Source organism: Hemiscyllium ocellatum, chromosome 10, assembly GCF_020745735.1.
Source record: "Hemiscyllium ocellatum isolate sHemOce1 chromosome 10, sHemOce1.pat.X.cur, whole genome shotgun sequence".
NCBI lineage: Eukaryota > Metazoa > Chordata > Chondrichthyes > Orectolobiformes > Hemiscylliidae > Hemiscyllium > Hemiscyllium ocellatum.
Genome location: NC_083410.1, coordinates 47,221,711 through 47,236,984, shown reverse-complemented (window position 1 = coordinate 47,236,984; position 15,274 = coordinate 47,221,711). Strand labels below are relative to the sequence as shown.

General features: G+C 40.3%; 1 protein-coding gene across 2 annotated transcripts in view; it reads left to right on the top strand.

Moving 5' to 3' along the window:
* The first annotated feature begins 2,773 nt into the window (after positions 1 to 2,773).
* Positions 2,774 to 15,274, top strand: part of smyd2a (SET and MYND domain containing 2a) — a 56,459-nt gene continuing 43,958 nt past the window's right edge. For both annotated transcript variants that reach the window (XM_060830893.1, XM_060830892.1), the window contains exons 1-2: positions 2,774 to 3,167; positions 10,071 to 10,134. In XM_060830893.1, coding sequence (XP_060686876.1) covers positions 3,019 to 3,167; positions 10,071 to 10,134 — 213 coding nt within the window. In that variant the 5' untranslated portion in view covers positions 2,774 to 3,018. The remainder of the gene's footprint in view (positions 3,168 to 10,070; positions 10,135 to 15,274) is intronic.

Genomic DNA, 15,274 nt, shown 5'->3' with positions numbered 1-15,274 from the left:
ATTTGGATAAAAAATCAACAGACATTTAAATTGAACATAACATTTACAGGACCTCCTGAAATGAAGGGAGAGCAATTTATGGGGCTCATTAAAATTCTAGTGTATGGGCATTAATAAATACTCATCTTAAATATTTTCAAAATTTAATACAATTGTTGGCAGAGCCACAAATTGTACTCAAAATTGCATACATCTTCAGAAGTTTATTTTTATGCAAATTACCACCCACACCTTTTTGCTTATTGCCAAATACAAAATCTTCCATGAATCAGTACAATTGGGTAGCATTTTAGGGCATTATTTTGTTTGCATTGACTGTAGTCCTTGATATATTTGAAGGAGGTAATCTAGTTGCATTTTATTTGTATAGCTGAAATATCAGAAAAAGCTAATAATTTTAGACCAAATGTCAAGACTGCCATCTGTGAGTGACATGGTATTAAGTTTAAAGAAACCTACTTTTGAAACAAAGTGCGTAGAACAATTTTAAAAATGTCTTAATGGGATGTGGGTGTCGATGTGAGGACTTCATTGAAGGAGTTTTTCAGGGTTGTGTACTAAGCACAACCATCTTCAGCTTATTCATGAATGACCTTCCTTCCATCATACAGTCAGAAGCGGGGATATTTGCTGATGTTTTCACAAAGTTCAATACTATTCACAACTCGTCACATACCGAAGCAGTCCATGTCCATACACCAAGAACTGGACATTATGTACGTCCAATTATTCACAGGCAGGAAAACTCACTGGACTGCTAACACCTGATCCAGGTGAGATCAGTTAACAGTAATTAACAGTAATAGAACATAGAACAGTACAGCACAGAACAGGCCCTTCAGCCCACGATGTTCTGCTGACCATTGATCCTTATGTATGCACCCTCAAATTTCTGTGACCATATGCATGTCCAGCAGTCTCTTAAATATCCCCAATGACTTTGCTTCCACAACAGCTGCTGGCAACGCATTCCATGCTCTCACAACTCTCTGTGTAAAGAAGCCGCCTCTGACATCCCCTCTATACTTTCCTCCAACCAGCTTAAAACTATGACCCCTCGTGTTAGCCATTTCTGCCCAGGGAAATAGTCTCTGGTTAATGACTCTATCTATTCCTCACATCATCTTGTATACCTCAATTAAGTCCCCTCTCCTCCTCCTTTTCACCAATGAAAAAAATCCGAGCTCAGTCAACCTCTCTTCATAAGATAAGCCCTCCAGTCCAGGCAGCATTCTGCTAAACCTTCTCTGAACCCTCTCCAAAGCATCCACATCTTTCTTATAATAGAGCGACCAGAACTGGATGCAGTATTCCAAGTGTGGTCGAACCAAAGTTTTATAGAGCTGCAACAAGATCTCACGACTCTTAAATTCAATCCCCCTGTTAATGAAAGCCAAAACACCATATGCTTTCTCAACAACCCTGTCCACTTGGGTGGCCATTTTAAGGGATCTATGTACCTGCACATCAAGATCCCTCTGTTCCTCCACACTGCCAAGAACCCTATCCTTAATCCTGTACTCAGCTTTCAAATTCGACCTTCCAAAATGCATCACCTTGCATTTATCCAGGTTGAACTCCATCTGCCACCTCTCAGCCCATCTCTGCATCCTGTCAATGTCCTGCTGCAGCCTACAACAGCCCTCTATACTGTCAACGACACCTCCAACCTTTGTGTCGTCTGCAAACTTGCTGACCCATCCTCCAATTCCCTCATCCAAGTCATTTATAAAAATTACAAACAGTAGAGGCCCAAGGACAGAGCCCTGTGGAACACTATTCACCACTGACTTCTAGGCAGAATATTTTCCTTCTACTACCACTCGCTGTCTTCTGTTGGCCAGCCAATTCTGTAACCAGACAGCTAAATTCCCCTGTATCCCATTCCTCCTGACCTTCTGAATGAGCCTACCATGGGGAACCTTATCAAATTCTCTCATCTGAATATGCAAATTGTGCACTCTAGTCCCACTGAATGACCCAAGCATTGTAAAATTAAAATACTCAACATGTTGATAAGCTCCTACTGTCTTCATTTCAAAGAAGCTAATTTTTGAATAAAATTAATTTGCTTTTTGTATAAAAAGTTTGGCAGTTCTGAAGTTTTTGTGGATGTTGCCTTTTTGATGAAATATGGTCCAATCTGAACTCTCAGGTGGATGTAAAAGATACGATGGCTCTATTTTGAAGATGATCTGGGAAATTCACCTTGGCGTTCTGGTCAATTTTTATCTCTCCATCACAGAAGCAGAGGATCCCAATCCAGAGCTTGTTATGTACAAAATGGTTGCTGCCATTTACTTCATCCCAGGGACTATTCGTCAAAAATATTTCATTGGCTGTAAAGCACTTTGGGACATGATTATGGATGGTGTAAAACAAAGGCATATTTTCATTTCCCTCAAATCGACGAGTCCCCTCTGCCCCCGCCCAAACAGCAGGAACAGAACAAAATTGAAAAACATGATCTTGGGGAACATGCTGGACAGGATGAAGGCCAATATTTTTTTAAAAAAGTTAAATATACATTTTTTTTCAACACAGATCGCTTTGTTCCTTTTAACCCCCAAAACCACATCGATTTAAACACTAAGTTCTGAATCTCTCTGCTTTTTTTAAAAAAAAGTTAAATCTTGTAGATACATGGTTTTTAAACATACCCTACTTTGTTTCTTTTGAGCACCAAAATTGCACCGATGTAAAAACTAGGTTTTGAACTTTTCGGTGAGATTGAGAGAGAGAAAGAAGTAAATGAGTTAGCGCAGGAGGAACAACGTGGATAGAGGCGAGCGCTTGGACCTGGGGAGGAGCAGAGAAGCCCGTCACTGCAGCAATCAGCAGGGAGCGCTCAGCCGATTCCATTTAAGTAGCTGCTGCTGGTCGGAGCTGAGTGTGTGAGTAAGGCCGGCAGCTATGGAGTGTGCTCTCTGCGGAACAGACTGAAGCAGGGTTGGGCTGAGAGAAGGCCTGCTCTAATTGCTGCAGAAGGAGCCGGTGGCGGTAGCAGCAGCCGGGCCCATGGAGAGGTTCCTGAGCGAGGGGAAAGGACGGGGGCTGCAGGCTCGCAAAGAGTTCGCGATCGGAGAGCTGGTCTTCACATGCCCAGCCTATACCCATGTCCTGACTGTCAACGAACGGGGGAATCACTGCGAACTCTGCTTCGCTCGGTATGTGGGTTGTATTGGAACCTCTAGCGTTGCAGCTGCTGGGACTGTGAACCATGTTTTCTCAATAGTCAGTGGGATCCCATAATATAACTGCAGCGTTTTCACTCTGCTTCCTACTACATGGAGCAACCACACTGAGTTCACAAAGGTTGCCAGTGCTGCAAAAAAAAGAGGGAGATGCATTTTAGTGGAAGTTATCAAGTATTGTCAGAGAATAAGTACTTCCAGGTCTAATTATTACTGTAGTATCATTATGGGATGTTTTAACTCTGTATAAGCACTGGCTCTTGTAAATATGATCCTTGCTTCTTATATTGCTTGAAGTTGGTTTTTTTTATTCTTATTGTGTGTTCGGAACTAGAACTGAAGTGGGTTTCACTCAAATTGTGCAACTGGTATGGAATCTAAGGGTTCATTTTAAATTGAAGACTTAGGGGTTCTCAATGTGAAAAGAAGATTCATATATGATAAAGATTTTTTGAAAACTTTTGCAGCCAATTCAATGCTTGCTCTGAAGGGTAACTGCTGTTGCAATTCTTAATATTGTGAGAAATGAGGAACTCGTGTGAAAACGATTCTGGGATGGGGAGAATTCAGATAACTTTATAAGACACTTGGATTATTAAAATCCCTCATGATTTCAGACAACCAAAATGTTTGTAGTGGTAGGTGGTAGCCAGTAGCTATATGTTTAAAGTAAGCAGATCAGAGATGAGAATTTTAGAGCTGTTATGATCTTGAATACACTAGTGATAGGAGTTAGTTTGGATAGTAATTTTCAAGAGAGTTGGGTAGATATCTGATGTGTAAAGAATTAGCAGGGCCATGAGGAAAGAGCAGGGAGTGGAGCTGTTCGTAAGATCTGGCACGTTGCAAGCGTGATGGGCTGAATTATCCGATTCTACGAATTTTCTCCATTTGATAGATGGACACTTTATTTATTGCCCTCTGGTGGCAGGGCCTAATCCCATATCGATGCAGCCATATTGTAAGTGCAGGTTGGCTTTGTAGTTGTATTAAAGCTTGACTTTTTTTTTGCTTAAGTACTGTTGATATTGAATCAGTACCTGAAAATAAGAAACCCCGCAGGAGTAATGGCTCACAGGGTTGCTGCAGCAGTCTTTTGCCTATGCTAGCTATTTAAGAGCTATTGAATTAGCCTAATTTCTTTGTATTTCTCTAGAACTTTGCAACGTTCTCTCTTCAAGATTGATGTAATTCCATTTTGGAAGTTACCATTGAACTTGCTTCCAGCATCCTTTTCAAGCAGTACATTTCAATGAATTTAAAACTTCTTTTTCTTTTAAATTCTGCTTGTTGTACCCTCTGCATTTTTTTGATAGATTTTTAAATCTCTGCTGTGTAGTTACTGACCTTTTTGTTTCACTTACTCTTAAACCCCTTCCATTAAATCTTCCCATGACTGTTTCTGCTTTAACAGAAGCAGCCCCAAATTCTCTTACGTGTCCCTTAATTGTATTTCTGCAACTCGTACTATTCGAGTATGTCTTCTGCCATCTGCCCCTAGTGACATCATTTCTGCCAAAAAATGGTAATCTGAATTAGCTACAATGCTCTAACTGCCGCTGCACCTTTTTTTTTTGAATTAAGAAAGAATAAACACCATTTCTCTGCTGTTGTAATCGATGATGATGAGGTGCTGGTGCCAGACTAGGGTGGACAAAGTTAAATAAACACCAGGTTATAGTCCAACAGGTTTATTTGGAAGTATCAGCTTTTGGAGCACTGCTCCTTTGTCAGGTAGCGAGTGGGGCAGGATCATAAGACAGACTTTATAGTAAAAGATCATACTGTCATGCAACTGATAAGATATTGAACAAATCTAGATCGCTGTTAACTCTCCCATCTTTAAGAATGGGCTGCAGGTTTCGAATAATATGTAAATCTCAGAACTACTACGAAGTCACATTCCCAAGATAACTTAAAATTCTGGTTATAAAGCCAATAATTCTGTGTCCTTTTTAACAACCCCATTCTTCCTCAATATGTCTCACTTTTAATATCTGTATTGCATCTGTCGTTGGCTCATTTTGCCAATATAGCCTCCTTTTTACTCGGCTCATATCTCGCAGCTGTAAGTTACACATCATCCAGCAATTTTGAAATTGTTCCATTTTCATATATCCACATAAGAAAGTAAAGAGTAGTCATGCTGACACCTGGTCACTCTACCTTTCCCTTTTTAAGTTTTCTAAAATTTTAAACCGTTTTTCTCTTATGTTCTGATATGTTAGTCCACACCTCTGGAGCAGGTTAGACTTGATGCCTGGCCTCCAGATCCATCGGTAGGGATATTACTGCTGCATCACAAGAAAACATGATTTACCGATATTCTGTTTTCTTGTGGCCAATTTTATATCACTATTGCCACTGTCCACTTAATCCCTTGCACATAATTTTTCTCATAAGCTTATACAGTACTTCACGAAACACCTGTTGAAAATCGATATACACAATATCAACTTCAAAACCACCTTCAATTCTCTTTATGATTTTCAAAGAACTCCAGTTCTGTTTGATGTGATTGATTGATTGATTGATTGCTTTTAACAAACCCATGCTGGCTGACATTATTGACACACGTTTTCAATTGAAAGTTTATTTTTGTCTGGAATATTATCTGTATTAGTTTACCACAAACACTTGATTGACTGGTAATAGCTGTGTTTACCTCACTTTCTCTGTTTTTGAATATGCGAGCCCTATTTGCAAATCTATGGCTCTTTCTCCGTATTAATGGATTGTAAGATTATGACTAGTTTTTCTCTGCCATCTTGTGCTATCTACCCAGATTGGTGACTTCTTTTGATTGTGGACAACATTTTAAATACCTCCCTTTTATCCAGCCACTTTCTGTCTCCTTGTTGTTACATTGGCAGCTATATCTACAGTGAAAACAAAGTGCTCACTTTCATATTGCAACCATACCCTCTACCTGCAGAAGAACTCTCCATATTGTACCTAATTGGTCTGACTCTTCCTCAAAACACACTTTTTTGATCAAGGGGAGTCAAGTCATCTGGGATTTCCTTTTCACATTGCCTATTAATCTGTCCTGATACCTCTTCTCTCCAGCACCTCCATTTCTTCATCTCTTCAGTTCTCCTCTGCTCTTTTTTTATATATTCAGTTTAGTTGTCTAATGAATAATTCAACTACAATGTTCAGTCAGCTTTTTTTTCTCCCCCTTTTTTGTTTTAAGCTCTGTCTTTGGTTATCTAGGGAGCTGAAGTGCAGATTCCTTTTCCAGTTTGAATTTCTTTTTCTCTGCTTCTTTTGTGTTTTTTTTAAAAAACTTAAACTGAACACAGCCTCATCCTGGGAAGTGATGTGTTACTGCTATAGCTGTTGATGGTCAGGTATAGTCGGCAGCACACCTGCAGTGTTCTCAATTGGGTCATGCTGTAGGGGGTGCTTATGCACAACTGCAATGCTGATTTTTGTTTTTGTGGATCTAGAGCAAATAGACATGTTTGTTTTTTTTCTAAGTCACTTCTTTCCCTGTCTTCTCTGTAAACTTTACTTTCAGATTTGATCATAAGGAGTGCCACCATCTTGACAGGGAAAGTGCATTTTCTTTAAAAGCCAGAGAATTTCTGCTACAGCAGAAATTGAGTGAGCATTGAAATTTTGGGATTAAAGATTGGTTAGCAAATGTATATCTGTTCATTCTCTGGAAATGTTTCCAGAATAAAAATTTTCGGATGCTTGTATCAATCTGCCATTCTTGTGGTGAATTCTTTGTAAGGCTTATATCAGCCTTCGTTCTATTTTCTTTCTCACTTATTATTCAAAAAGGAACTTGTAGAGTCATAGGAGTATGCAGCACAGAAACCGGCTCTTCAGTCCAACATGCTGACCAGATATCCTAATTAAATCCAGTCCCATTTGACTCTTCATATTCATATATTCATCCAGATGCTGTAAGTGTACCAGCCTCCTCCACTTCCTCTGGCAGCTTATTACATACACTCACCACTCTGTGTGGAAAAGGGTCCCTTTTTAAATCTATCCCCTCTATCTTTGGATGTTCACACCCCAGGGAAAAAACCTTGTCTGTCTCCCCATCAGTGCCCATCCAGATTTAATGCTGAAAGATAAATTTAGGATGGTTACTGTTTACACCTTTTTAGATGTTGTTGAGATTGCTATGATTGACTATTGAGAGGACTCTTAAAGTTGTGCGCTTGAGTAGAACAGCAGAATTGTAGCATTGGTGCAGAATTTGATTTTTAAGTGTTGGAGCTGCAGGCTGATGAGTGTTCTGGCCCTGATGGACCTTTTTGACAGTAGAAGAATTTCAGTCATAGACGTGGAGAGGTTTTAAGTTTTTTTTTCTTCTTAATTCTATTTCTTTGGTCATTGTTAGAAAAGACTTCTACTTATAATGATTTTAGGATATGCTTTCAAAGACATTTTAATGGAATCTGATTTTGGAAGGAATGGAATAATATTCAGGGATGTAATGGCTTGGAAACGGTAATGAAGGATAATGGGGAGGAAGATGGGGTGGCAAAAAGTAGTGTTGGAAATAAGGGTATCCTTTTTGAGGAGACAAAAATTGAATTATTTTGACTTTAAACTTGAGGATTACTGGGGATGTTTGATAAATCTGAAAATATTGAAAGGGAAATCAGATGTACAAGTAGTAGTACTAGGGGACTTTTTAATTATTCCAATTGATTTTTCCATAGTTCAAGTAAATGGAAGACAGGGAGTAGAAAGAATTGTAAAATTTATTCAGTAGAACTTCCTTGAGCAATATGTTTTCGGCTCAAATAGGAGAGACACATTGGCTGAGGTTGGGGATTTAGGCAGGCCAGATGATGTCTGTGGGTGGAACAGTGGCTCAGTGGTTAGTATTGCTGCTGCTCAGCACCAGGGATCTGGGTTCGATTCCAGCATTGGGTGGCTACCTCTCGGGAGTTTGCACATTCTCCCATGTTGGCATGGATTTCTGCTGGGTGCTCCAGTTTCCTCCCACAGTCCAAAGATGTGCGGGTTAGGTGGATTCACCATGTGAAATGTGGGATAACTGGGACAAGATAGGGATTTAGGTCCGGGTGGGATGCTGTTAAAGAAATTTATATCAAGGCATTTGGAGAAGTTCAAAATAATTAGGCTGAGTCAGCATGGTTTTGTGAAGGGTGAACCATGTTTGAAGAAGGTCTTTTGAGCAAATAACATGCTATGGAAAAGATGAACCACTGCTTAGATTTGCCGAAGGTGTTTGATAAGGTGCCATGTGAAACATTCCTATAGCAAATAAAATCTCTGGTGTAGGGTGTATTTGGCTGGTAATCAGAAAGCAGCGATTTAAACATATATCTTTCCAACCTGAAGAATTTAATGAGTGGTGTTCCACAGGAATTGGTGCTGGGATCTCAACTGTTTACAAATGATTAAATCATGAGATTGCAGAGCAATGAAATGGATCCGAGTATCTTTCGTGCATGTAGTATGCAGTACAGTATTTAATGCGCAAACCTAATGAATGTTATCATTTATTACGAGGGGAATGTGATATAAAAGTAGAAAGCTTGTGCTTCTGTTATACAGAGCACTGCTTCATCTGGAGTACTGTGCACATTATTGGTCACTTCAGCCTTCAATCCCTCTGTAAATAGGAATGATTTCTTCCCATAGGCATCAGAATCCATCAATCTCTGATTTTTAAAAATCATCAGTTGCAATTTTTGGGAAGGTTTTAAATTTTGAATGCTCCCTGTGTTTTTGCATTCATTAGAATCTATGGTTGGTGGCTATTATCCTGAATTGTCACAATGTTTACTCACCTTTTTGTGTTGTATCTTTCTTATCTCAAATATATTTGTAGCCAATTAAGTACTTTAGAAATTTAATGACATGGTGGTGCCAGTATTAGACTGGAGTGGAACAAGTTAAAAATCACCACGCCAGGCTAAAGTCCATCAGCTACTTGACGAAAGAGCAGCACTCTGACAGTTTGTACTTCCAAATAAACCTGTTGAACTATAGCCTGGTGTTGTGATTTTTAAACTTAGAAATTTTGTGGTGGATTGGAAATAGCTGTCAGTGTGCACAACCCAAGATCTCTTGTACAGCAATGTAGTAATGAACAAGTATGTTTTATTTACACTAGTTGAAGGGTAAATATTGCATAGGACAAGGGAGCAGTGTCTTACACTCTTTCAAGTTATGCTGCAGGATCTTTTATATCCACCTGACCCATTTAAACTACTTCAGAATGGCACTGGAATATCAATGTAATTTTCTTTATATATAGTGCAAGTCTCCATTATGCAATGCAAATACACTATCTTCTAGTTGTGACTATAAGGGCTGTTCTGGCGCAATGCTAATAGCCCCTACTTCTGAGCCAGAAAGTCTGAGTTCAAATCGCACCTATTCTAGGGGTGTGTAGTAATATCTCTGAGCAGGTTGGTTAGAGAATGCCTGGTTGTGACGAGTGCTTTCCACTTTTGTCAGCCGTGGTTCAGTGGTAGCTAAGTCTGGCAACACTGTTCACCTCTGATTTTTGCATGTCATACTTCAATCACTGGTGACTGCACTTGAGCTAGAAACTCCAAGATGCTCTTGTGTTTTCTGCCATTTCCATATGTCTAAGCTTTTCAGTTTTTCCTGTTTTGGGATTCCTTGGTTAAATTGGGTCAGACTTTATGTACACTGGAAGATAAGTTATACAAAATTTATAACCCTCAACTACTAGATATCATTGTGCTGGTGATTCTCTGGGTGCAGACAATTCCGACTCCACCGAGAAAAGGTAGGGAATTGCAGTGTGCCAAATCATGAGCCTCACCACTAAGCTGCTTCTGTAAAGCCTGTGACCCAGCTGATGGTTTGGGCTGCCCAGTTCATGTGTCATCTCTTCTCTTCCAGAAAAGAGGGTTTGGCAAAGTGTGGTCGTTGTAAACTGGCATTCTACTGCAATGTAACCTGTCAGGTAAGATTCAAGTTTGTGCTTTATTAAGAAATAATACATTATGAAAATGACATCTGTAAGTGTGCCAGGAACCTCCTTCAAATAATTTAATTGGCTGCATTGCTTTGTATCCATCACTAAAACATGCAGTATGCAAGAAGTGCTTCTCTCTGGTAAATTTAGGAATCAGTGAGGCAGATTAGAAATTCACTGCAGAGGTGTGGGATGTACCAGATAGTTAACTATTCTTCATAAGGAGGACAGTGGCATATTGCAGTTAGTCGGTGTTCGATCAGTGGAGAAAAAAATTAATTTTGGATTATTCCTGGTCATTTTTAAGAAGCAACTTCTGTTTTAAAGAGGATATCCAGAGGAAGTGCAACATTCATTGGCTTGGCTTTGATGTCTTTGGCTTTGTGGTAAGATAACCTTTTCAAGGAATTTTACTTTTTTTAAGTAAAGACCATAACAGATTTTAGAAGATACCTTTTTATCCACTTCTTATAGATACGCACATATGTAAGAGTGACCACATGTGATCAGGTAACTGTTTTGTAGAACACCTCTGCCCAGTTTACAAATGTGACCTTGAATTTCCTGTCTGTCATTGCAGTTCTCCACCTTGTTCCCACTCTGATTTGTTTTTGTGTTAGTGTTCCAATGAAGCTTCATACAAGCTTGAGGTACAGCATCTTCTTTCTTTGCTGTACTCCTTTTTAGCCTTGTGGACTCACCATGGAGTTCAGCAGTTTTTAGATTATCATCTTTGCCTTCCTTTTTGTTGTTTAATTTCTTTCTTTAGTCACTAGTTTCTGTATAGATGACTGCTGTCCATTTGAGCTTTTTTTTTGTTTCTTTTGCTCTAACCTCGCTGCAAACCCTTTTTTTTTGATCTTTTTAATCTCTCTTTGCTTCTACTACAATCCAGACTTTTTTTTGGTTCTTTACCCACCCCTTTTTTTTTTGTTTTTATTTGCATAAAACCTGTTCTATTTCTTTTTCCTCTGTTTATAATGAAGGGTTTGTTGTCAACCTGATTTGATAGGACTGGCAGCTTCATGTTCCAGGGTATGTATGTAAGAGGAAGGATAGAAAGGGGGACAAGAGAGGAGTGGCGCTTTTGATTAGAGATAGCATTATAGTTGTGCTTAGGGAGGATATTCATGGGAGTATGTCCAGAGAAGTTACTTTGGGTAGAACTGGGAAGTAAGAAAGGGATGATCACCTTATTGGGGTTGTCCGTGTGGGTTTTGTCCAATTGCTCTGGTTTCCTCCCACAGGTCAAAGCTTTGCAGGTTAGGTGGATTATCCAGGCTGAATTACCCATAGTGTTCAATAATGTGCAGGTTGGGTGGATTGGCTGTGGGAATTGCAGCATTACAGGAGTAGGGTAGGAAGCTCTGATGGTCACTTTGGATGTGATGGGCTGAATGGCCTGCTTCCACGCTGTCAGGATTTTCTGAATTTCTGATTACATACAATAGACAATGTTGAATTGAATGCTGATAAGTTTGACATTGATCGTACCACCTGGCCTCAAAACTAGACCAGTCTAAGATAGCCTTTCATCTCAATGTATCTGTAGGCTCACCAAATAAATAACTTGCTACAGATGCTAGCTGAACTGTTCAGTATTTCCAGCATTTTCTGTTTTTATTTCAACTTGAGGATGTTCCACATGATGTAGTGTGGCACTACTGTCTTGCTAAACAGCTTCAGAACAGTTCTGGAAGCTGAAGATGGCATCAGAAGGCATAGTGGAAGTGTATTTGATTGCAATTGATAAGCTCATGGACCAGCTTATCCTTCCCTGTATTATTAAGTCAGTTGTGTGGTACTGGAAAAACACAGCAGGGCAGGCAGCATCTGAGGAGCAGGAAAAATCAACGCTTCAGGCAAAAGCCCTTCATCAGAGGTCAAACCCAATCTCCGAGGAAAGCATATCCTGAACAACACCAGGAGTCTCCCAAAGTGAGGTACACCTTGTGAAGCCACAATACACCACTATTCATACCACCATTGAGAAGTCATAGAGATGTATGCTCTTGTCGGATGTTGGAGTTTAGGGAGAGTTTATGGGTTACTGAGGATTATATTGGCAATAAATGCCATTGGTTGTGAATCCTATCCGATCGAATGGATTGGTTGGAGAGACAGTGGGAGGCAATGAAGAATTTACAAAAGCAAGGGGATGTGATGGATGGTAATTATAGGAAGGAGGAAAAGGCACAGATATAGTCACAAGTTAACGAAAGGTAAGAGAGGTAGGCAGGAATCATCTGTGGCTGTCCCCACTTCAAACAAGTATGTTGTTTTGGAAATTGTGGGGGGTGAATGGACTCTTAGTGAATGGACATGAACAACCCCAAGTTTCTGGGATCTAGACTGGCCCTAATGCAATGAGGAGTATGTCTGGTTCCAAGAGATCAATTGTGTTAGGGGACTCTCTAGGTGGAGGCACAGACAGATGTTTCAGTGGTCAGCAGTGAAAAATCAGGATGGTGTGTTGCTTCCCTAGTACCAAGATCAAGGGTGCAGAATGTTCTCAGGGGGGACAGGGACCAGCAGGAGGTTATTGTACACATTCAAACCAATGACGTTGGAAAGGAAAAGGATGAAATTCTGAAGGGATAATAGAGAGATGGGCAGGAGTTTAAAAAGGAAATCCTCGTGAGCAGTAATATCTAGGTTACTCCCAATGCTGCGAGCTAGTGAGGATAGGAATAGAAAGACCGAGCAATTGAATGCATGGCTGAGGAACTGGTGTATGGAAGAAGGATTCACACGTTTGGATCATTGGAATCTCTTCTGCGGTAGAAGTGACCTGTACAAGAAGGACCGATTGCACCGGAATTGGAAGGGGTCTAATATACTGGCAGGGAGATTTGCTAGAACTGCTTGGGAGGATTTAAACTAATAAGGTGGGGGCATGGGATGGAGGCAGATAGTGAGGAAAGAGATCAATCTGAGACTGGTACAGATGAGAACAAAGAGTCAAACAGTCAGGGCAGGCAGGGACAAAGCCGAGAACAAGGTAGGACTGATAAAATAAAGAGGCTAACAGGGAAGGCAGATGAACTCTATGGTGGTTAGCAACTTGGGACTGGGATATCATAGCAGTTACAGAAACATGGCTCAGGGATGGACAGAAATGGCAGCTTAATGTTCCAGGTTACAAATGCTCCAGAAAGGGAGGCAAGAGAGGAGGGGGAGTGGCCCTTTTGGTAAGGGATCGCATTACAGCTGTACTTCAGGAGGATATTCCCAGAAATGCATCCAGGGAAGTTATTTGGGTGGAACTGAGAAATAAGTAAGGGATAATAACCTTTATTGGGATTGGATTATATGCCCCCTAATAGTCAGAGGGAAATTGAGAAACAAATTTGTAAGGAAATCTGTTATCTGTAAGAATAATAGGGTAGTTATGGTAGGGCATTTTAACTTTCCAAACATAGATTGGGACTGCCACAATGTTAAGGATTTAGACGGAGAGGAATTTAAGTGAGTACACACAAATTTTCTGATTCAGTATGTGGATGTGCCTATTAGAGAAGGTGCAAATCTTGATCTACTCTTGGGGAAAGAAGGCAGGGCAGGTGACTGAGGCATCAGTAGGGGAGCACTTCGTGGCCAGTGACCATAATTCTACTAATTTTAAAATAGTGATGGAAAAGGATAGACCAGATCTAAAAGTTGAAATTCTAAATTGGAGAAATGCCAATTTTGATGGTATTAGGCAAGAATTTTCAGAAGTTGATTGGGGGCAGATGTTCCCAGGTAAAGGGACGGTTGGAAAATGGGAAGCCTTCAGAAATGAGATAATGAGCGTCCAGAGAAGTATATTCCTGTCTGGATGAAAGGGAAGGCTGGTAGGTATAGGGAGTGCTAGATGACTAAAGAAATTGAGGGTTTGGTTAAGAAAAAGAAGGAAACATTTGTCAGGTCTATACAGGATAGATCGCGTGAATCCTTAGAGTATAAAGGCAGTAGGAGTAAATTTGAAGATGCTCAACTGGTTAGAATCACTTTTGGACAAAATACTGTACTACAGTTTTTCTTGGTGAGAGAACCTGCACAGTTACTGCCTTTGCTGTTTGAATCGGAGTGCATCTGGGAAAATTAAAAACAGTGAAATTCACAACTAATCTTGGAGGAACTATTGGGCGAAGTTCACAGCACAGATTAAGACCAGTTAATTGTTGTTTTAAGACTGTCCAAGATAGAGGCTGCGGTAGTGAGTATAGTGGATTCTTTCTTGATTTATGTTTTTGGAGATAAGTCTCTTGATTAAACTGAAAATATAAGCCATAGCTATTAATTTAACCTGGGGCAGTGTTTGTAGAGGAATAAGACTGTTATTTTCTGGGTCTGTAGATTGTGAAGGAGCAAAAATGGCTGTTGCAGTGATATGTACTTCTGGTCAGATGTGGGAGTTTAAAGAGTTTAAGGGTTAATGCTGTTGGATGCGAATCTTATCAGATCGAGTGGATTGGTTGGAGAGAGAAGTGATGAGGAATTTGCAACGGTATGTGATGGATGGCAGTTATAGGAAGGGGGGAAAGTCTCAGATACAGTCACATAGATGGGTTAACTCCAGGAAGGGTGAGAGGTTGGCACCTAGAGCAGGGGTCTTTTTGGATATACCCATTTCAAACAGGTATGCTGTTTAGGAAAATGTAGGGGGTGATGGATTCTCCGGGGAACATAGCACGAACAGCCAAGTTTCTGGTGTTTGATACTGGCTCTAATACAACGAGGGGTACATCGACTTCCAAGAGATCAATTGTGTAAGGGGATTTTGTAGTCGGAGGTACGGACAGATGTTTCTGTGGCCAGCAGAGAAAAAGCAGAATGGTGTGTTGTTTCCCTGGTGGCAGGATCAAGGATGTCTCTGAGATGGTGCAGAATCCTCTCATGGGGGAGAGGGGCCAGCAGGAGATCACTGTCCACATTGGAATCAACGACATTGGAAGGGAAAAGTTGAGACTCTGAAGGGAAGTTAGAGAGTTAGGCAGAAATTTAAAAATGAGGTCCACAAGGGTAGTAATATCTGGATTACTTCCAGTGCTACAAGCTAGTGAGGGCAGGAATAGGAGGATAGAGCAGATGAATGCATGGCTGAGGAGCTGGTATACGGGAAAAGGATTCAGATTTTTGGATC